Genomic DNA, 24,407 nt, shown 5'->3' with positions numbered 1-24,407 from the left:
AAGATCCTGAGGCTGTCCTCAAACTACCTCCTCTCTCTGCCTCCCAAGCACTGGGATTACAGGCATGTACCACCATGCTTTGCTATACCAGAGACATTTTAATAAACTCTGTGCTTAGAAAGAGGAACTATAAATACTTTTGAAGGTGTGCATATTTTTTCTGAGATTTTGACAATCAAAATGCATTAAAATCATATTAGTGGGACTGTTCTTATTCTAAAAAAGGAAAAAAAATTAGGAAGTGATCTTGTTCCTTGTTACCTAGTTTAAATTTTATTTTATTTATTTTTTTTGGTGGTGGTACTGGGATTCCTGGAAACCCTTCTACCTCCGGGTTACACTCCCTGACCTGTTTTTTTAATATATTTTTTAAAATTTGGAAACAGGGTCTCTTAAGCCAGCGAGATCTTCCTGTCTCCACCTCCCAAGCGTGGGGATTACAAGCGTGCGCCACCATGGCCGGCTTCCTAGTTTAAATTAAAAAAAAAAAGTGATTGACTTTGAATGTACATCAGGTACATTAATTTCTTAATAAAAATTATAAATTCTTAAATCATATGGGGGCTAGTGGGCCAGATGGCTTGAATTAACTGTGCTAAGTTTGCTTCGTTGTTTGACAGGTCTAAAGATCAGAGATTTGTTAGGTTAATAAAAATCCAGAGGAAAGCTAAAAAGTTGGGTTAGAATCACTTGGCTGACTTTTGTTACTTCTTTTGCTTGACTTTATGGTAAATTTGATTTTTTTTTGTTGTTGTTTTTAGGTACTGGGGATGGAATCATGGGGCATTTTACCTCTGAGCTATATCCCCAGCCTTAATTTACTTTTATTTTTGAAGCAGGGTTTTACTAAATTGATGAGTATGCTTACTGAGGCTGTTTTTATGTCCTTGAACCTGCAATCCTCCTGTCTCAGCCTCCCAAGTACTGGGATTACAAGTGCATGCCACCACAACCGGCTTTTGTGTGTGTGTGTTGTGTGTATGTGTGTGAGTGTGTAGCTGGGGGTGAAACCTTTACTACCTCCAGGGTATACTCCCAGACTTATACTTTATTTGGAAACAAGGTCTTACTAAGTTAAGAGCCTCACTCAGTAGCTGAAGTTGGCTTCGAACTTGTGTGATCCTCCTGTCTCAGCCTCCCAAGCGCTGGGATTACAAGCGTGCACCATCACGCCTGGCAATTTATTAAATTGATGGCAGAAAGACTTTACAGTCTTATTCAGGTTAAAAATTGAAATTAAATCCAGTGTTCTAGCAGGTAGAAATGGTTTTAAAATTATAATTTTACTAACAAGAGTGCTTTCTGTGTTTTAAGTTAGCAGTTGACTTTTTTTGTTATAAAACTTGGCCTATTCACAGGAACACTTGGTAGTATGAGATAATGATTCTGTAATTTGAGATCATTTGAAATGAAAAAGGAGGAAAAGTTATTAGCTAACTAGTGAGGCTACCAAGTATAGAAGAAGCAATTTTTAAGGTACCCAGCACAATACTTAAGACAGAAGGTTCTCAGTTCCTCTTTTCCTTTCTGCTTTCAAGAGGTAAACTGCTAGTCTACTAAAATATAACTTCCTGGAGCTGGGCATATAGCTCAGTGGTGTAGAGTATTTGCCCCATGTGTGTGAGACTCTAGGCTTAATCCTTAGGTCAACTATGGATAGACTTTTTTTCTTTACTATCTACAAGATACAAATATTTTAATACGTGTGTATTGTGTGGATCTTATTTAATCATTGGTAGTTTGGCCACTTAACGAATCATGACACCAGAGAATCCGTGTCAGACATATGCTCTTTTGGGGAAAGAAATCTTAAGACCAGAAACAGACTAAGGGGCTTTGATTTGTTTTAAATATTTTATTGTTTGGATCAGATCTTCGGAAAGATTCAATGATTATATAGGGCTAGTATTATAGCTGTTTGAAAAACATAAAACACACTCAAATTCAGGAAAATTCTTAAAGGATTAAATTAAAAAATAATAAATTACTCCCCCCCCCAAAAAAAATGTGTTTGGAGGCATTGGAAACATGGTGGAGAGTCCAAAATTCTAGAGATAAAAATGCATGGAGGATAGCTTATTCTTTGTGGAAATGTGCACTTTAAAATATATCTGCTGATGGAATTACCAAGATAATTCCTCAAAAACAGAAAAATTAGTCCTTAAATTCATTTGGAACATCCAAAAACACAGAATAACCAAAGTAGTTCTTAGCAACAAAAAACATGCAGAAGGAATCACAATACTTGAAACTATACTACAAATCCAATGTAATAAAAACAGCATGGTACTGGCACAAAAACAGATACACAGACCAACGGAGCAAAAGAGAAGACTCAAACAAATCCACACACTTAAAGCCAATTGATGTTTGACAAAGTGGCAAAAAACATAAACTGGAAAACCTGTTTAATAAATGGTGTTGGCAAAACTGGTTAACCATATGCAGAAAAATGGAAATAAACCCCACTTTCTCACCCTGCACAAAAGTCAATTCAAGATGGATCAAACACTTGGAAATTAGACTAGAGACCTTGATGCTCCTTGAAGAGAGCATAGGTCCAACACTACAACACGTAGGCACAGATAAAGACCCCAAGGACACAAGAAACTAAAAGGTGAATGAATATGTGGGATTGCATGAAATTGAAGAGCGTTTCTACAGCAAAGGAAACTGTCAATCGAGAACTTTAATCTCAATTAAGCCAACAGAATGGGAGAAGATTTTTGCCACCTACTCGTCCGAGAGAGGACTAATATCTAGAATATACAGAGAAGTCAAACTTAGGACTAAGAAAACAAAAAATCCAATCAAAATGGGCAAGTAAATTAGACACTCCATGAACGAGATTCAAATGGCCAATAAATGCACGAAAAAATGCTCAAAATCATTGGCAGAGAGATGCAAATCAAAACTACCCTGATATTTCACCTAACTCGAATAGCTATAATTCAAAACACGAGCAACAAATGCTGGCAAGGATGTGGAGAAGTGGGAACTCGAAAACATCGTTGGTGAGATTGCAAATTAGTGCAAAAACTTTGGAAAACAGTATGGAGGATCCTCAAAGGAATGGGAATGAGCTTACCATTTGATCCAGCAATACCACTTCTGGGTATCTACCCAAAAGAATGGAAACCAGACTACCAAACTAATGCATGTGTATCTGTGTTCATAGCCACACCATTCACCATAGCCAGACTATGGAACCAGCCAGGATGTCCATCAACAGATGAGTGGATTACAAAACTGCAGGATATGTACACAATGGAATTTTATTCAGCCATAAAGAAAAACACAATTATGTCTTTTACAGGGAAATGGATGGAACTGGAGAACATTTTGCTAAGATTCATCAGTCACAAAAATTAGAAAGCAGATATTCTCCTTAATATGCAGAAGCTAGGGAGAAAACGGGTAACAGGAGGATCTCTAGATGGAGCTCCTATAGAGGAGCAAATAAGGTGACTTAACTGAGGGGATGGGAGGGGGTAAGAGGAAACTCTTTAAACTACATGATGTACTTAAACATACCAAAGTCAATCACTAATTCAAGCATGAGAAGGAGGGATGAGAGAATGGGGTGGGGATCAGGTAAGGGCTAAATGGATGATGTGGGCATGGATGTCTGCACGAGTCTTTTTTCCCATTAAGATGTATCAATAAAAAATAAAATATATATGCTATTCAAATATACACAAAAAGCCAGGCATAGTGGTGCAGGCTTTTGTAATCTCAGCATTTGGGGGGATGAGACAGGAGGATCTGGGTTTGTGGCCAGCTTCAGCTACTTAGTGAAGCCCTTTGCAACTCAGTGAAACCCTGTTTCAAAATAAAATTAGGGCTGGGTGTGTGTGTGTAGCTTGGAGGTAGAATGCCCCTGGATTCTGTTCCCAATATCACAAAAATATAAAACAAAATGTACCCAGGAGATAAAACATGTTAAATTTTTTTTAAGTTTTCTCTGGAACTTAGTAACATTAATGAATTTGTACTAGATTATTTGACACATGAGCCTATGTAATATGTAGAGTACTATATAAGAAACGAATAAAGCATAACCAGTAGCCTTTAACGGGAAAGTAGAATACTAAGGCACTTGGTTTTAGAATTAATATAGAATTAAAAAGTGACTTGAGCAACATCACTGCTCAATATAAATTCCCGAGTCCTAGAACACAGCAAAAACTTTAGTTCTCCTCACCTTATCCTGATAATAAAAAAGTAGGGTGTATAACTGCTCAGAGGGTATTTTTTGAGATTTTATCTAATTTACTGTTTTAAAAAATTAATGAAGGATAGTGAACCATAGGCATGGATTAAATACTCGCATTATATTTGCATACAAAACGTTATAAACTAATGATTGCGGTTTTATTCTTGTAATCAGCTCAAAATGTATCTGCAAAGAAAACAGCATGTTAAAACAACTGAATATAACATATTCGGTGTTTGAAGAATTTCTAGGTACATTTTACCAGTCTCATCTTTTTCTTAAATTAGTGCATTGTGGTTATGCATCTTGAGTACAAGATGGTAGAGGCATAAATACACTTACCAGTTTCTTGGTGTTATCTTTTTAGTATGTCCCATGAGGTGGTGCCTATCATAAGAAATATTCTATTGAGAAATTTCAAATTAAAAACAGATTATAATTTCAGACAAGTGAACGTGGTAGTACACACCTCTCCTCCCAGTACATGCATGGGAAGTTCAGATGGAGGAATCTCAGGTTTGAGGCTGACTCTGGCAGCTTAGCAAGGCCCTCCGGAAACTTAGACCCTGTTTCAAGGCAAAAAATAAGATGGGGCAAGAAGTGTACCTCAGATAAAATGTTCCTGGATTCCATCCCCAGTACCACAAAAGAAAAAGACAGGCAGTACATCTTGGATTTGTCAAACATTAAGACCAGTTCTGAGGTCCAGCTTGACCATTTAGTAATAGTGTGATTTGTAGTTGTGGAACATTTGTTACACCTTTATACAACCTTTGTTTCCTCCAGTATAAAATGTGGACAAGATTACATACAAAGTACGCAGCTCAAAGCCTGGTGCATGGTACAGTGAATCCCCTTTTATCTGTAGTAATTTCTATGGTTTCAGTCACTGTGAAGAGATCTCACACTATCGTGGTCTATTCCACCCAGGACATGGAACTAGCCTTTGTTCAGTGCATCCACATCATGTATGCTACCCTCCCATTAGTTACTCCTTGGATTCCTCAATTACCAGATAGACTGTTAGAACAACACAATGCTTATGTCCAGGTAACCCTCTTTAACTTCATAATGTTTCTAAGTATAAGAAGATACTAAAGGAGATTCCAGGGCATAAAACACGGAAGGATATAACAACTCTTGTAACATGTAAAAGTGATAAAGAGCTTATCAGGTAAAATAGGGTTTACTATTTTCTGTGGTTTCAAACATCCACCCAGGGTCTTGGCACAAATGCTGCATAGGGAAGATCAGACTCCCATAACTACTTAAATGTGATATGTCAATTATACTGAAGCTCTTCATCTTAAACTGTAAAACGTAAGCATTTTGGAAGAAGCAATGGTACTTATTCTAAAGGTTATAGAGTATATCTGTGCACCTGAATTTGTAACTAAAATATAAATGCAATAAGAGATCTATGAATTACCCACCTTCTCTATGACAGAGTTTAGAGTTATAAATTAGGATTTATAAAGTTACTATTGTAATGACTCCTATGTCCTCTGCTAAGTCAAGTTGGCATTTAAATTATTGTTTCCCTTAAGGGAATTTTTTGTTTTAAAAGCAAGGTTGCCCCATTTACTGGCATTCATGAGAGGACCTCTAGTGTAATTTCCTTTAGATGGCAAAATATTTTCTCTAAAGCACTTACTTTTTAAATCTCACATAGTTGAATGAATTATCAGTAACGTGCATTTATTTTAGGTGGTTTATGGATTTGTTAAGATTTAAATTCTGAACTTGGCTGACTTTATTGTGAATTTTATATTTCCCTTCATTAGCACCGTTAGTCATTCTCTACTTTTTACAGGGGCTTAATTAAACAGTTCTTGTGAACATTAGTAAGAGCCGTGTCATGAAATCACTCTGCCTCGCTTGTATGTAGTTACGACTGTACCATCTTGCAGTCTGTCTGCTCTGTGGACCATTTGTCTTGTCTTGTGTGTGTTTTGCTGACGCTGCTAAGCCTGTCAGTGGGTATTTGGATACAGTGTCTGTTGCGCTCTCACTAATTCCTGCCACTTAAGGAACTGTATTTCTCTAATGATACGCGTCATGGAAACTCTTCTGTGGCTGGTGATAATTTCAACTATGACTCTTGATTACAAATTCTCGCTCCTGGTAAATTCCATGGTGCCTGTCTTGACCCTGATCTGTGTGAATGTGTAACACTTAGATGTGAACCTGCTGGTATAATGCATTTTTTGATAATCGTGTATGTTGCTAAAATGTCATTTTTATCTTGAAGCCATTTCATATATTCCTGAACTATTTTTTAGATGAGAACATAAAATTTTGGGGGAAGTAGAAAAATACTTGATAACTGACCTATATGGAACATGCTTCTTTTACCTTGTGTTTTTTTTCCCCCCACTCAAGATCTAAAGAAATGGATTTATCAATTTGGGTGTAGTCATGCATGTATGTCAGCAACTTAAACTGTATTTCAAACATAAAAAATAAATGAAAAATTGTATTGAGGCTCTAGGTTAGAAGTAGAACACCCCGGGGTTCAGTCTCCAGTAACCTCCCCACCTCCATGGATTCACCACTTGAATAGGTTGATGTTTATATGAAATGTTGTCCTTTATAAAACAAAGAAAATGTATCATGAAAACTATACCCAGTAATGTTCTTACAGAAAAGTAGCGCTTTTTTAAATGTAAAGAGAGTAGCATTCAGATGGATTTTTGTGAAGACTAAATACATGACTAACAAAGCCAGAATGCTTGTGGAGTAAACCACAGAATTTGACCAGGGCTTCAGAAAATTTTGATTATATATTTAGTTTATTGTCCTCCATTAAGACTTTATGATGTTTAAAAACAATTGGTCTGTATACTGCAATTTGTGAGCACTGCCTTCCAGGAACTGGCTTAAGAGCAGAGATTCTTAACTTTAGTCCAAATTTTGCCCTACTTGGCATCACCTTCATGCCTATTAATCGATTTTCTGGAGAAATTACATTTTAACTTAGGCACAAAGATGAGACACCAATCATACCTTCTACAGAATGGTTGAGTTCTGCAAACCTAGATGTAAGACTGAATATATCCCTTCATGATGGAATTTTTATTTTGACTGATATACTCAGAATTCTACAGAAGCTGGGCATAATGGAACATGTCTAATCCTAGTACTTGGGAGGGTGAGACAGGATGATTGCAGGTTAGCAACCAGCCTCAGCAACTTAGTGAGGACCTCTACAATTTAGTGAACTGCTGTTCTAAAATAAATAAAAATATAAGGCTGGGTATGGGTGTACCTCAGAGGTAGAATGTCCCTGGGTTCAATTCTCACTTAACACACACACACACACACACACACACACACACACACACACCCTAGGGCATTGTAGTAGATGGTCATTATTGATATAACTTTTTTTTTTAAAAAAAGTAAAAATTGTCATACAGGTTTTAAAGGATCACAGAATTATGAAACTAATTCATGACTAAGTGCAACTTGAAAAATGTATAATTTTGGAATTTGGTAAAATGTCTTTTTCTTGAGATTGGATGTAATGCTCAAAAGAATGAGGTAAGAAGTTTTGTGAAAAATTACATCTTGCCAAATTGATCTTTTTAATAAAACAGATGTTATTAAAAGTTGATAAGTCCCTAAAATAGGCATATTGGGTTTGAGAATTGGGCAAATGTTCACCTTTGATTTTAAATATTTAAGATTATCAATATTTCATGTTCCTCTTAATTCCAGTTTCTGACCTTTGACATTCTGATTACTAAATAAGATGGCATGTTGTTAATAAGAAATTGAATATATTTCCTTATCCTTCATTACTGGAAATAGATGTGGGTACAGGGACTACATTGCTAATTGACTTAAATGATGGCCATTAATAAACATCAAGGTATTTTTTTTAATTTGGCTTTTTCTTTCCACAGCAAGTTGATGTGGAAAAATGGGTATGTGTTTCCATGTCTTTAGCAAGAAACTGTGGTGAAATAGTGCATGCTCGCTGTTACCTCTAATCCTTTTATTTTGCTTCCTAGCGTGGCTTGTCCTGTTAGTGTTAAATGAAACTGCTCTTTTGCAATGAACGAACACCTCACAGGTCTCTGGTTAGAACTTTTTTTGTTCCCAGTTTTGCTTCCTCTAAAGTGGGTTCTAGTCAAGCACTCTCCCTTCCCAGAACCATACAGCGCTTATATAATTGACATCAATTATATAAATGATGGTGTGCTTCCGGCTAACAGGAAAGGCTTTATCATTAATGTGCTCATCTTTTCCCCAGTCCTCGACTGTTTCATCTCAAAATCTGCATAGCCCTTCTATTCCATCTACTATTGAATAAGGCAGCCAAGTCTGAGTATCATCTTAGTCAAGGTGAATTCCATTATCATGTGGAAGGCTTGAGCTATAGGGTTCTGGAGTCTAAGCCTGAGGGCCCCCATAGCCACAGCCTCATGCCAACAAGGGACTACTCTTGGTGTCTACGTCATCTCCTGGAGGTGAGGAGGGGATGGGAGAAGCAAGGTCTCTTCCAGTTCTTGACACCCAGGATTCTGCGTGGCAATTAAAGTCTCAGCAAGACTAAAGTCCCCACCTGACTTCTCCCAATGAAAGAGCAAATCAGCAAGGCTGTCGTGGTTCTATTCTGTGACTTAACAGGACGAGTGATCTGAGACTGACTTGCCTTCGTGGTACTTTGTGGTCTTGGGATCCGGGTCTCTCGTTTGAAGGGTTGACTATCTTGTCGGTGGTCTGGAAGGCCTTGCCAGTGTCCTTCCCAAAACAACTGCGTGGCTACCTGACTTTTGCAATTTTGTGCCATTTTCAGCCCTTGATAGTCAGGAGTATTTTGCTTTTTTTTTCTATTATAATTTTTTATGGTACGTTATACTCATGCAGCATAGTGAGGTTCAGAGTGATAGAAAAATCAGCATTTTTTTGCCTCCAGGTTTTGCCCTGTCTGTCCCCCCCATAATATAAACATTGATATAGAAAACTTGATAAATTAACCCAAGATGATTTGGACTGTTTCCATCATAAGATGTCTGCTTTCACCTCAAGTCTCCTTCCACTATTCTATCCTCATCCATCTGAAGTTCCTTTTGTTTGCCAGTTTTTTTCTCAAGCTTCCCTGACTGAGCAAAAGCATATGGCCCTTGACTTTCTGCGACTGGCTAATCTCACTTAACATAATCTCGAGCCCTATCCATTTTCCTGCCAACGATATAACTATTTTTATATCCATCCTGTGTTTATAACATAATGTAAATCCCTCCCTCATCTGTTGGACACCTGGGCTGTTTCTTTTCATTGACCATTTTCATAAGGGCATCGATATTGATCTTTGAGAATTACTTCTGTACAGTGTTCCTGGGAATAGTTTTAAGTTTGCCACCAGCCTCTACTCCTTGGTTCAGCTATTTCTTGTTGAAGCTTCAGACCTTCTTTGGTGCCATGAGTTCAAGTTCTGATCCAAACTCCACATAATTTCCATCTTGGGGATGAAAGCTTGTTTCTAAGACTGGCTATACCACCACACCCCCAACATCAGCATCCTGAAACATACTCTGTGCCTTCTCATTTATGCACCCCTTCCCTTTCATGGAGGATTTACTGGGAGATATCCAGGTTGAAATTCCTTGACCAATCACTCCAGCTGCTTTTAACTTGATGGAAAATAGAAGATGTAAACACAAAAAATGACCTTGTTTTCACACTGAGGGCATTCCCTTGCCCTCTCTGCGTTTCAGTACTTTAAATCTGTCTCGCTGTTAATTCCTTATTTCCCTAGTATTCCATTTCCATACGTATTTTCATTGATTTCCAAGTCTTCAGGGTGGGATGTCCTTTCAGTTCTGAGGTGGTCTTGGAAGTACTACTGAGCAGCACATTGGGAGGCTGAGTTTTGCCAAAGACCAGTTCTGCAGCCTTGCATAGACGCACTGTTGGCCTAGATCGCCTTCTCTATAGAATTAGAAACTGAACTTTTTTGTTAAGTTTATTGTTAATAAGCCATGTGATGTTGAAATGCATGTTTATTTAGATATAATGAAAAGCTTGACAGATCTTAGAACTCTGGTCATTATATGTAGACATCTGGGTGAGTTTCAGATTGGAGATACTTTCTTTTGAAGGCCAATCCAAACTGGGAGCTTTGGTAGTTAGAAGTTGGAATTACGCTCTAGCAGGCATACCTGGAAGGGGAACAGAAAATAATTCAGCCCCCTGCCCACCCACCTCAAGACTGTGGCTTGTTCTCCTCTGTCCCTAGGGCTAATTTGGAACTGGTCCCCCCAAATCCTTTGCCGATTCAGAGGGTGAAACACCTCCTGGTGATTCCAAGTTGGGCAAGTTTCATTTCAGTAGTTACAGCAGCCCATTCTGTGTAACAGGCAACCCTCTGAGCTTTGATGCACCTGTACCTGCATGGCAACAACTGGGGCCAGCCCACAGAGGACAATGGAGGGCGAGGTGTGTGGGAAGCAGCTTCTCACTTCCTCTGCCAGGGTCCCCAGTCCCTCCTGTGCCCAAACCCTGACCTCTTCAGGTACAGCGGGAAAGAGTGAGATTGAGCGATTGTGACCAGTGTCGTTCAGAGTTCGCTGGAAGTCCAGAGCTATCTTGCTCTTAGACACTGGACAGGACATTTGGCAATGTTCCTATCACCAGAATCCCCTGACCAGCAGCTCCTGTTGTAGCCAGGTGCACCTGTTATAGCTGGGCAGCAGTGGTGACTTCTTCCTAGGGCTCCGGGCAGCCTCGACTGTTGGTCTCCAGTTAAACACCAGCTCCCGGGAGCAGGGGTATTCCTGAAGCTCTCTTCACTGGTCCTGGGAGGAAGGCCGACTCTGAGCCTGGCAGCCTCTCTAAGACACCTGTAGCGGCCTCATGGCTTGGCAGTGGGCCATTAGCTGAGGGCAGCCGGCAGATGCACCGCCACTGTCTTTGTTATCCTTGTCGGGTACTAGAGCAGTGTGTGTGTTGGAAAATGGGAGCCCTGACTATTGTCTTCTGAGACAGGTGACTGAGTTTTATAGCTGGTACCCTTGTTTGTCTAGAGTGGCATATAAGAACTCCTGATCAAGACCTTTTGGAAATTAGAAAGCTTAACTATGTATGAAAATGAAGATGGCCTATATGTAAATTTTCTGATACTGTATTTCTGGGTAGCTTCATCTAGGGTCAGCCTCTCCCTCTCTCCTTTTCTTCCTCTCTTCCTCTTTCCTCCTTCCCTTCCTTCCTCTCTCAGTCCCCTTTGATCCTCCCTTTTTGTTCCCTACTTTTTAAATCTCCTTTCTCCCCCTTCCTCAGTGTCTCTTGGGCACCTCTGTACACTTGTGCTTGAACAGAAACTTACTGAATTAACACTCATTTTTACACTTGAAAACAGAAAGCCGGGTGTGGTGGCGCACGCTTGTAATCCCCACACTTGGGAGGCTGAGACAGGAGGATCGCATGGGTTCGAAGCCAGCCTCAGCTACTTAGTGAGGCTCTCAGCAACTTAGTGAGACCCTGTTTCAAAATAAAATATAAAAAAGGTCTGAGAGTATAGCCCGGAGGTAGAAAGCCTCTGGGTTCCACCCCTAGTACCACCAAAACAAACAAACAAACCCAGAAGAACATTTCTGAGTCTTGGGTTGTTTAGAAATGAACTGTGACTTCCATTCCCCATCCGTGGGACCTGACCTACCTCATTGTGCTGTCTACAGTATGGCAGCTAGGATCTCAGGTCCTGGGTGTGGACAATTAAAGCCTGTGAAGTTATTACACAGGAAACATTGACTGCAGCCAAGTAATGTCTTAAAAAAAACCTGTTGATAACATTTTAACTAGTTAAGGTTCCAAATCATTGCATATGTTCCTAATTCAGTAATTATTTTTAAAATGCATTTTAGCACTCAGCTACTATTTTGTGAGGGTCGGTCTTTGAAATGTTTTCATGTTATTAGAAACTGATGTTCATGTTTGAAAAATTATCAAAAGTACAGAATCTTCTGTATCCTAATGTGGGATGCCATTTCATAAGTAGATAGGGATATGAACATAAGGTAGTCTTCATGTGCCTTCAGGTAATTATAATTCCTCTGAAGAGCTTAGAGAAACATTCCATGGAGTCTTGCAGGATAAAGAATGCCTGAGCTAGCTCTTTGACTTTATGTTATACTCATTCATGAGCTCCGAGGTAAACGTGTGTCACTGAGATAAAATGTCAGGACTTGGAGTAGCTTATCAGAATCACTTATTTTTTTCACCTTTCTAAAGAAGAGCTTAGATAATTATATAGACATATGTCAAATCCATTACATTTGAAAGGGAAGACAGCCCATTTAAATACTGTCTATAGAGTTATTGACAGGTTGAAAAATACAACAGTTGATACAAATCTACCAGAAAATATGCTGTGTTCTTCTTAAACATGTCTGTGTGCACGTTCAGCTGAATGACAAAGTATAATGGGAAGTGTCATATGTATAATTAAGCATTAAAACTAAACACTGGCACGGTACTTTGTGCATTTAACAGTCTATTTGTACAGGCTTGAATATTTCCAGCCGGGGTACCTAGGTAATTAAGCATTGGCATGGGATATTTTCATCATGAGAGATATCTAATGTTTTCTACAAATACATATTTATATATGCTATCAGTAAATAATCGTATATGTTTGGGACTTGGAATTGTTGATGCCAGATCACTCTGCCCCCTAAAATTTAATGGGAGCACCATTCAATATAACCACCAAGAAACCCAAGTCTTTGATATTCAAGCAACTTGTCCTTTTCCTCAACAGCAGAAAGCTAACAGATGCTTTCTGTGTTAGTCTGTTTTCTTTGTCGTTGTTATTGCTGTCATCAAAATACCCGAGAACAACAACTTAGAGGAGGAAAGATGTTATTTGGGCTCATGGTTTCAGAGGTTCAGTTCATGGTCAACTGGCTTCGAGATGCGACATCCAGGCAGAGAATAGCACAGCAGAGGAAAGCTGCTCAGCTCATGGAGGCTGAGGGAGAGGGAGGGAGAGACAAAGGTAGGGAGGGAGACAGGTGGAGAGGGAAAATCCTCAGAGGAACTCCACCACGACCCACCTCCTTCAGCTATGCTCTACCACCTCTCAACCTTAATTCCTGGAGACCAGAGCTTTTGGGGGTCACTTCAGATTGAAACCCTAATATTTCTGTGCTCCAAGAAAGTTGCAGTTGGAAGAGTCTAGGACTCGTAGCACCTTAATTCTTGGAGGAAAGAGATGGCAAGGTGCCCAAGATTGATGGATGTTTCACATCCATAGCTGGACATTCGGCCCTCTTCACGGAAAGTTTAAAAGAGCTCCTGCATCAAATTACAACCAATTCTCTTATTGCGTGTGATGATACTTCCTAAGGACTCTTCAAGTGCTTGTTGCTAATTCCTTATCTAGATATTTTTTGAGGAGTTATTTTAGTGAAATTTCTAAGGTCTTTATAGTCATTTCACTAAATTGAAATAACAGTTTAAAGAATCAAGAGCCAGGTTACACAGGCAACATTTGTGTAGAGAAACATTTTTTAAAATTTTCTGATTGGTGCATTGTTGGCACCATAATAGAACAGAAAACGGTAGAGGCATGCGTGCACACATCACTCATTTAACCTGTCCCCAATTCCCTCCCCCTCCCTCCTGCTTGGTTTGTGATTGACTTTGATATGTTTCTGAATGTATGTCAAGTCTGTTAAGGAATTTTTCTCCCCCCTTCCCATCCCCCTAATTTCGCCTTACTTGCTCATCTATGGTTTCTGCTTCCTCATCTAGAGTTCCTATGACCCTTTCTCTCCCTCGATTCTACCTATTAGGGAGAACATCTGATTTTTTACTTTCTGTGACTGACTCATCTCACTTAGCATAATGTTCTTTAGTTCCATCCACTTCTCTGTAAATGATGTAATTTTCTTTATTACTGAGTGAAATTCCATTGTGTACATATCCCATAGTTTTGTAATCCATTAATAATTTCCTGTCTTCTACTAGCTTTGGGGATAAATTCTTTATTTTTCAAGGGCTTTGAGGTTTGTTAATTAGGTTATTTGATGTTTTTTCTGTTCTTACGTGGGTACTCAGCACTATGAATTTTCCTCTTAATGTCGACTTTAAGGTGTTCCAGAGGTTTTGATATGTTGTATCTCTATTTGCATTTGTTTCTAGGAACTTAGTTTTACCCCTACTTCTATGACCCATTCCTGGTTCAGCAATGTGGTGTTCAGTCTCTACATGTTTATGTGGTTACTCTGGATCTTCTTACAATTGATTTTGTTTCATTTCATTGTGGTCTGAAAAGACTCAGGGAAATATGACACATTTTTTGAATTGGCTAGTGCTTACTTTGTGGCCCAAGATGTGGTCTATTTGGAGAAGAGTGTAGAGAAACTTCTCTACATCACTCGAATTTTCTTTTTTTTTTTTCCCATCAGCAATGGATTCAGTATAATTACTCAGTCTCTACCTGTCTGATATTTGACAGCGGGCTTTTGTGATGGCTCATAATCATTTGTATTTGCTAAGAAAAATCTGTTAGGGTTTTCAGATCTGGTATGTTGGCATGACTTAAGCTTTGACACCAAAGACAGTCGTTTTTGTCAGTCATTGGATGTCCAGCGTTGTCTATGCTTATGTTAAATACACCAGCAATTTCATGTTAATGTATCACATACTTGGCTTCACCTCCCAGTTCTTGCTGAGATTTAGAGCTTCATCTGACCTGTCAGTTCAGTGGTAATTAAACTTAACCGTAGGACACCGAGTTAACAGTTAACATGTAGTTTTACCCTACAGACTTAAGACTACCCTCACCCCTTTTTGTTTCTGTGTGAATTCATCATCCAGAAAACTCATTTAAGACAGAAAGCAGGTTAGAATTTATGTAATTCTGCTCTACTTTGTCAAATAATTTTTTTTCTCTGGCCTGGTAATATTTTCCTGAGTGTAAAAGTTAATTTCATCAGATTTATTGTGAGCATAAAAATAATTAACCACACCTAAAGAGGTGCCTTTCTTTGATGCTTATCTTTCTATATTTTCTTTCCTTTCCATGATGTAATCCTCTTTCAAAGATTATTTCCCTGTTCTTCTATGTCATCCCACCTAGTTAGTGTTTACATTGATATTAAACAATATATTCATCTTTCCTGTTTGAATGGATTTCACTTTCTTCCTTGACCTTGAATGATTCCTTTGGAATATCTCATAATGCTATAACTTTGATACTATCCGGCACTTAAGCCAGATGGACCAATTAGACCTGCTCAGAAGGTTAATTATGTACACATAATCTTTCAGGCTCTTGGTTATGTTTTGAGGAGCATGTATCTACGGAGATGGATATTTTAGCCTTGGCTAGTTTGTAGTATTCACTTTATTTTACTGTATATGCTGATTTTCTCTGCTGTGTCTTTACCTTACACTCAGATACAACTTAGAACTTCCAAAGAGCAGACTTCAGTGACTATTGACTGCTTTTTACTATTAAAATGTTACTTTGATTTAGTTAACTGACAAAATCAGACAATACTTAAAAAAAAACCAAACCTATCTCAATTAAAAAGAATTGAATGAATTTGCAAAATATATACTGCAGCAAACAGTATTTGCTTATTTTTTTGGATTATGGTATAAAAATGACTTAAATTTCTCATGGAAAGATATTTGTAGCATTACTGAATCACATAAGGGCATATAATTGGAACGTAATACATAACATTATTAGGTACAAAAAGGTAACTGAACAACCTGTGTATTTTTGTGAAAACAGTCTTGAAAATTTTCTTACACAGAAAATAAGTCTCAATGGAATTTTCATTTAATAACACACACACACACACACACACACACACACACAGTTTGTAAACTATATATGGAGGAGTTCATGAGAGAAGACAGTGTGGTTTTAAGAGACAATGCAGAACTTTAATGACTTTGGGAAGTTTACCTCTTAACATTATCAGGCGTCTAAGGACTTGCTTACAGAGATTTTGCATGAAGAATGCACTGCTTCTTGAAGCATATTAGTTGAAAGCTCACCTTATCTTCGGGTAATTGACTGTTACCAAAAGGCATTGCTATTTAGATCACTGCATTTAAATGTAAAGAAGAAAATTTGTATGAAGCATTTTCAGAAGATGTGTGAAGATTTTCCCTCCTCGGTGCTCAGTTATGTTGTACATTGACTCACGCATTCCAGTAGAGCGGCATGTTTTCACAGAAAAGAGAACTAATGTACCAACATCTTTGAAAAGCGTTTTGCTTGCTGCAGCTTTCACTAGCATGTAGTTGATACCAAGTTTTGTTGCGACAACCCAGTGAATTTTTTGCTTTTTATTTACATAGCTCCATTGGAGACAATGGAGCCTTTATAAATGAAAGCTATTTTTCAGCAGGTCTTTGAAATGATGTGTATCTAATATTCCTTTTTTTCTTTGTTCCTACAGAAATTCATGATGAAGGTAAGATTTTGGATAATCTTTGTGTTGAGATTTAACAATATCGAATCATATGTGGTACCTTTGGGCTATACTGTAAGATACCAAGTTGAAATAGTCAATGCTAGGAATTTCTCCCATTAAAACAGTTTTTATTTGTAGATCTCTTTGTAGAGGGCTCTATCTGGGTATGCTGTTTAGCCTCTAAGCACTTTTGCATTAGCCCACGAGGACATTCTCTCTAGGAAATTGGAAGAAGCATCAAGAAACTACTATGCTGCTTCTTAGTCTAAGAGAGGTAAAATACTTCACCTCATTTTTTTCTCTCAACTAAATTAGAAAAATGAAACTTTGAAAAGGATACAGAAGAAAATAGTGAAGCACACGGTCATGTCATTGCAGGCAGATGTCAGTAAATGATAGGAAGAGTAGGCTGCAGTTTGCTAATGATGTGGAGTTGAAAACTTCATTTTTTTACCTACCACATTTCTCCTGGATAATGTCCACGAGGCTTAATGTTCATTTGCAAAGCCTTGAAATGACAAAGACGTTGATTTGTATTCAGTTACTAAAGGCTTAGTGTAGTTTATAATCTCAAAAGTATGTCATTTCAAAAGATACAAATCGAGAGGGTCGTTTCAGAAGCTACAGGCTTTGAAAAGTGTTAATCAAAATTCTGGACATAGATTGGAAAAGTAGCTTTGAAAAATGGAAGCAGAGAACTCTTGGCAGCCTGTGGAATTACTTAAGGAGGTCTGTCAGGCATATTTTACAAATCTGCAGACCAGATGCCTTGTGAACCTACTCAGTAACAGTAAGCAATCTGACAGTGGGGATGGGAAAGATAGACATACCACCTAGCAACAAAGACATGGTGCATCTTCCAAATTACTAAATAAACCCAGCCCTTATTTGTTAGAAGAAAATATAAGGAAGAGGGCATTACATGCTCAATTTGATGTACCGAGACACAGGGGTTTTGGCTGGGAAAATACAAGCAGCAGCAAAATGTGGTCATGTTCTCTTCTTTGAAAATACAATGAAATCAGATTGGAAAAAAACTTAGTTTTGATCACAAAGTATGCATTGATTGTATTTTCATCATTGCAGCCCTGTCCCAGCCCCCTTAATGACTTCCTCTTGGGGATATGAAAAGGAATAAACACCCAAATGTTACCCTAAGCTGTTATTGCAAGAGCAGATTTATGTAAAAACCAGTGCAAACAGAAGGATGTGCACGGAGCCTAAACCAGGTGTTGTGCCTGTAATAACTTAATTAGGCTCTGATTTCTGTTAACTGGAAGGCCAGAAGGGCCAACAGCTAATTTCATATCTGTGCCAGATGATGGAGAAAGGCCAGGAATTGATGAAGGGGAGGGCGTATGCATGCAGTTAGAGTAATCAGAGCCATGTAGCAGGAAAAGCTGAGTGTCATTTAGCTTTTGCCTTTGAGGATTTGCTTTGGGTTCTGTGCCTGGGAAGACATGGCTTACCTGCCTAGACTTGGGGGAAGCAGGCTTGTTGGAGAAGCCCCTTTCTGCTTGTTGGTCCTGAGCCAGGAGGAGCTGGTTGTGTCCTGGGGAGACTTGTGCTGAAGACACCGCCTGAGCCACACTCCTCTGAACCCAGTTGCCATCTTGGCAGCATCCACTGGGCATTGGTTCTGTAGCAAATTATCATGGGCACAACCTCTGGTTTAGTCTGAGCCTACCTCATCTTGGCTTTGGTTCTGGACCAAAGCCAGGTTTCTCAGTAATTGTCATTCTGTGACACTCTTGGGACTCTCACTGTTTAAGGATACAGGGCTGTTAGAGAATCAGTAGTAGCTGAAAACCCATGCAGATAAAACGCCAGGCCCATTCTCACTGGCTCCTAATGCACCTTGTGCAATTCATTCTCACACAATGGGAAGGATAATTTTTTTTTTTCTCCCTGAAACAACTAGCTTTACTGTTTCCCAAGTAGTACCAGTATATATCTAAAGATATAGGAGAAAGCATCTCTACTCTCAAAGAAGTCCTTTTACTTCAAATTGCTCAGGGTTCCTTTCTATAATTCCTAATACTGGGGGTCTGTTTCCATATTAACTGAAATAATACACCTTTAAAACAATTCTATGTTGCCAGGCATGGTAGCTTACACCTATAATCCCAATACTTAGAAGGCTGAGACAGGACAGTCACAGGTTCAAGGAGCCTCAGCGCTATAGTGCAGGGAGATTCTCAGCAACCTTGAAACCCAACCAGACCCTTTAAAAAAAAAAAAAAAGGCTGGGTGTGTAGCTGGGAGGTAGAATTCCCCTGGGTTCAATCCCTGATAAGACACAAAAATTATTCTAAAACTCTAAAGAGGAATGTGATGTAGCATTCAAAGGCTGTAAAAAAAAAAAAGTTTGCCTGTAGAATCTGATTGTTTTTAAAAAGCTTACATAATAAGGGCCTGGTATTTTGAGAAATGGCCTATATTGATCGCTGTAGCAGAAAAACTTTAACCTTAGATAGCTAAAGACTTGATACAGTTAAAAAACCTTATATATTAGTGAGTTAAATGGTTTTCGCCTACAGTAATACAAAAAAGATTAGTAAGTCAATGTTCATTGAAAACATATTTAAAAAATAGTGAAAAACTAGGAAAAGAAAGCAGAGAGCCTGTAATCTTCATGGGTATATAAAGCAAGCTGTCGCCCTCCATTATGGTTCTGTTTTTAAAGTTTAAGAATTTCTGCCCTCATCTGTTTTAAGCTTAAGACAGTGCTTCGAGTAGCTGTAATAACACAATTTTTCCTCTTATCCACAAAGGAAAATATTGTTATACTTTATGACCGAATATTATTCTAAATAAATGCAAGCACAGGAGCAGTTACATCAAAGCTTTTGCTTATCTCAGGTCCCCAACTGAACATTTTTCATAAGATCCTAGAAATTTCGAGGCATAGGAACTAAAATAGTGAAATGAATGAGGTGAAGTCTGTTTAGAATACCTAGAGCAGTACTGTTTAGACTTTGAAGGCTTGACTTTTAATCCATTTCTACTTTTGCATTTGTTTTATACTATTAAGTAATATTAACCTTGTTGGTTCTCTCAGGGAAAGTGAGATCAACCCCCCCAAACACACACAAGACTGGAAAAATGCTTATTGAAAAAGTCAAATTTTACTTTTGATTTGGTGATGCTGGACTCCTTTATGCCAAAAGTTCTTAGGTCATCGAGAAGAGTTTGGATATTGTAGCATTTTCCTTCCTCAAAGAGCAACCGCTTCTTGGTAGTCAGCTCCAATCACCTTCGGGAGACTCCTGGTTCTGTGGAGGGGTCAGGAAGAAGGGCCAGTGACATTTCTAACCAAACTGGGCTTGCCAGCTCCAAGAGGAGGGGAGTTGGGTTCAACAAGTGACAGCGTTTTCAGGGACAGAGCCAAGGTCACTTTGGGAAAAGTACTTCAAGGACATGTAATTCCAGATAACACTTTAACTAAAAGGACCTAATCTATCCTATATAATAGGTGCTAAGAAATAGAGAAACAGTTCAGTTTCTTTTTTTTTTTTTTTGGCTTTTGGTGCTGGTGATTGAACTTGAGGCCTTTTACCTTTGAGTTCTACAATTTTAGTCCTTTTTATTGTCTACTTTGAAAGAGTCTGAGTTGCTGAGGACCTCACCAAGTTGCTGAGGCTGGTCTCAAACCTGCCATCCTTCTGTCTCAGCTTCCCAAGTACTGGGATTACAGGCATGCACCAACATGCCCAGCAAATAGTTTGAAGACAGTCACAGGGGGATTCAGTAAATAATTATTAATGAATTACTCGAGTTTCCCGAGAAAAAAAGTTGAATTTGCAAGACAGGTAAATAGTGAATTTAGGTGAAAAATCCTCGGGCCCAGACACAGTACCTCCGAGGACAGACACCAGTAAATACTTGAATAGGAAAGTGTGTTTTTTAGTACTACATTCTAAAGCTTCAGCACGCCAGTATGCATGACTTTAAATTGAAGGTTTATTTGTGGTGTGTAAAACTTATTTGCCCAATTCCCCTTGCAAATGGTACAGTTAAAGCATGACTTTGCTCTTGGTTTAGATCCCAAGGAACGATTAAATCACAAACTCCAACTTCAGTGATCGAAAGGTAGGCAGAGCTTGAGCTTGCTGTCCCATACATTGACGGAGGGTTACCTACTTGGTCTTGGTTGAGCTCTCCAGAGTCCCAAATGGTAACATTCCTGTGTGTTTAATTTTTGGGTTGCATAGCTAGAGAGAAGACACCTTGCCCCAAAGTATCCATTTATTATTGCTTGTAATATATCACCTAGCAGGGGTGACCTTCTGTCATTGAAAGTGCTCTGGGAAATCCACTCAGGTCTTGAATAATTTCGAAATACTACCCCTGGAGGTGGCTAGCCACTGATTGGTGTCAGTGGCCTTCTGAATTACCAGTAGCTTCCTACATCAGAGGCAGTACAGAAGCACTTGGCTTGGGCATGGTGGCACACATCTATAATCCCACTCAGTACTTGGGAAGCTTGAAGGATCACAGGTTCGAAGCCAGCCTCCGCAATTTGGCAAGGCTCTCAGCAACCTAGAGAGACCGTCTTAAAATAAAAACAGAACTGTGGGTTCAAAGGTAAGTAAAAGCGCTCTTGGTTGCCTCTCTAGTAGCAGCATATATATGTATAGTAAAGCAGGAACCCAGACCAAATTTAACAAGAAAATTGTCATGTTTGATCAAATTGAAAAACACAGAAAGGGAAGATAAAACTAAGATACCTCATTGCTTACATCTGGCCTTTACAGTTATTTTGATAAATGCTTGTTGCATAAATTAGCCTGTTCAAGAGAAGGGATTTTGTTTTGTTTCTTATATTAGAGCCACTTAGAATAGTAGCATTTAAAATGAAATGAGAAGAAAAGAGCTGTAGACCAGCTGACATAGATGGCATTTGCTTTGTGTTAAAGGTGATTTCTTAGGTAACAAAATAAATTTAGTATGGCTTATTTGCATACTTCCATAAGAATCTTGATACACCTAAATCTACAGCATAGATTAACATTTGAACAGTGAAAAATAGACCCCAAAACCTTTAATTGTATAAAGTCTCCAGTTCCGGGGTGTAATTCAGTGGCAGAATGTGTGTTTAGCATGAAAGAGGCCCTACGGTTTAATCTTCGGCACCACCAAAGGGAGGGGGAAGCCGTAGTTGAAAGAAATCCAAAGTATGTACTTTAAACAAACTTGAACATTTATAAACAGTCAGTTATATGAAATGTGTAAGCAAAGCTTTATAGTAAGAGGAACACTTAGGTTAAATTAAGCCCTTTTTCTTGACTTACAAGTAGGTTATGGTGGGTGTAACTGTCAAGTGTAAAGTTAACTGGATTTTACAGCTTTGCAACCTAATTCTAGTAAGAGGTGACCTTCCATAAAGTAATTTCTACCAGGCAAGGTGGCATGCTGATGTAACCGCTACTCTATATGGGGCTGAGGCAGGATGACAGCTTGAGCCCAGGAGTTTGTGGTCAGCTTGGACAATAGAGGGATCCTGTCTTAAAATAAGTAACTCAGACCAGATGAGGTAAATATAATTTCTCTAATCTATAATCACAGGTATTGAAGGAAACATACTCTTTAAAGAAAGCCTCTTTCTATAAAGGAATATAGTTTTTAAGATTTTTTCTTTCACTAATATTTAACATCTATTTCAAGAGTGGTTATGAAGTTCGTCAAGTATAACACATGACTATTTTTAAGAAATGAGGCTGTAAGAAATAAGAGGATTGGTTGTTAGGAGTCATTTCTCCCATATTTTGCAAAGTATAGACCAATATCCTTATTCTTATCCTTAAAATCCATAAAGACATCCTTTTCTACAAAAAGGAGAAAGAACTCCTGGCCATAAGTCTATATCTTTCATGATCTTAAACTCATAATTCCTGTTAAGTCTTATAACACAATGCTTCAATCCCAGGATATTTTTAATACCCTGCATTTGTATACCTACAATTATGCCATTACATGTAGTCCTTACTGGGCCTATAATTGGCTCTGCCAGTGCAATTTTTTTATTCAACAAATGTTTATTGAGTGCTTACAGTGGCCTCATGGTTTGCTCAGAGCTGGCGGTGAAGCAAGGGTATTGTCTAGGAAGAGTTCAGTCTGGTCCAGGGGAGGAAGGTTCTTAGAGTGGACAGGGATGCAGGCAGGTGTACCCTAGGGTGCAGAGGGGCAAAGGAGGGAATACTTTTGCAAAAACTGAATGAGGCTTTAAAGAGGAGGTGGTCTTTGACCTCAGTTTCAAAGAATAGATTACAAGGCAGAAAAAACTACGGAGAGATGGAAGGTTAGTGTTCCAGTCTTCATTCCTACAGCCGTAATCTAAACAATTTGACCACATGACTTAGAGGAAAGATTTATTTTCTTAGTTTCAAATTTAGTCCATGTGAGGCTGGGACCACGGATCTCAGAGCATGGTGGCAGAGGGACAGAGAGCACATGGGCTGAGCTGCTCACATCAGAGGTTGGAAGCAAGATAGAGGGAGGAAGAAACACATACAATCCCCAAGGTTGACCCTTCCTCCTCAGGGGCTCACCTCTGCAGCCACACCCAGATAGAGCAATCACAATGGGTTTATTCACTGCTTGGATGACAATCCTTGAGTCTACTGTATTGACCCTGAATATTAATAAGTGAGCTCTTCTGGGGACATCGTATATTTATCCCAAGCAGATTTTGGAACGGGGCAGTGTGGCCTGTCAGGGAAAGGTAAGTGTTGTGTGGTGTGCTTGGGTAATGGGGAACTAAGGCCATGAAGGATTCAGACTGAGTGCCCTCTCTGCCCTTCTAGAGTGGTCCCAGACCAACAGCGGCAGCAGCAGCATCACTGGATGTGTTTGAAGTGTGCCATCTCTGTGTCTGCCTCAGATCTAGTGAATCTGAATCCCAGCAGTGAGGCCCAGGAATGTGTTTAAGCAAGCTTCCCAAGCATGCTAAGATTAAGTCTATTTTCATGGAGAAGCAATAGACATCTTCTCATAAGCAACAGTGAGGAATGAAAAAATTTTAGGAGGCTGATATGATTCATTTTCAATGTTAGGGAGACAGTCATTGAGCCAATATTTGGTTCTTACTTTGTGTCTGGTATTTATCTAAGCAACTGGTTATAGGGATGACCCAGGGTAACATGCTTTCTGTCCAAGGGAGTCCATATTCCAATGAGAAATGTAGACAATATCTAAACTGAAGAAATAGTTTATAAGTTAATTGCTGAACACAAGCAGGGCCCGCAAGAGGTCAAACAAATGCTGACCCACAGGATAGGCTTCCCTGGCAGCTGTGTGACGACTTAAAAATTATTCCCGTAGCACTTTGCTTTAGTAGTTTTTCCTGCTTTCTTATTATAGTAAACTTCCCCCTGAGGGCAGAAGAGCGTTTTAGCAGCGTAGTTAAGCTTGCTGATGGCTTTTTTCTCTCCTCTACCCTCTCCTATCTCTGTACAGACTGCTCAAGGTGGAGGCCATCGGACCCTGCTCTATGGACACGCCATCCTGCTGCGTCACTCCTACAGTGGGATGGTGAGTTGTGCGTTCATCTAGCACGGGTCACACTGCTCACTTGGGATACATATTTGGGAGATGCTGGGAGTTTGATTTCATCGATGATATTCATACATTTAAGAGGTGTTTGTTCTTGACTGTCTCTGTGCACTGTTGAGTTTCTTCATTTGTAAGATTAGCTTACATGGCCTTTAAGGTCCTTCTATCATTATGTAACTCCTGTGTTTAGT

General features: G+C 39.0%; 1 protein-coding gene across 1 annotated transcript in view; it reads left to right on the top strand.

The window, feature by feature from the left end:
• Window positions 1-24,407, top strand: part of RYR2 (ryanodine receptor 2) — a gene marked incomplete at both ends in the record, with an annotated part of 554,680 nt that overhangs the window by 224,325 nt on the left and 305,948 nt on the right. The window contains 3 exons of the mRNA XM_080717126.1: window positions 8,125-8,145; window positions 16,648-16,662; window positions 24,121-24,195. Coding sequence (XP_080573252.1) covers window positions 8,125-8,145; window positions 16,648-16,662; window positions 24,121-24,195 — 111 coding nt within the window. The remainder of the gene's footprint in view (window positions 1-8,124; window positions 8,146-16,647; window positions 16,663-24,120; window positions 24,196-24,407) is intronic.

The sequence above is a fragment of the Muscardinus avellanarius genome, assembly GCF_963383645.1.
Source record: "Muscardinus avellanarius genome assembly, chromosome: 20".
Taxonomy (NCBI): Eukaryota; Metazoa; Chordata; class Mammalia; order Rodentia; family Gliridae; genus Muscardinus; species Muscardinus avellanarius.
This window is presented reverse-complemented; position numbering and strand designations above follow the sequence as displayed.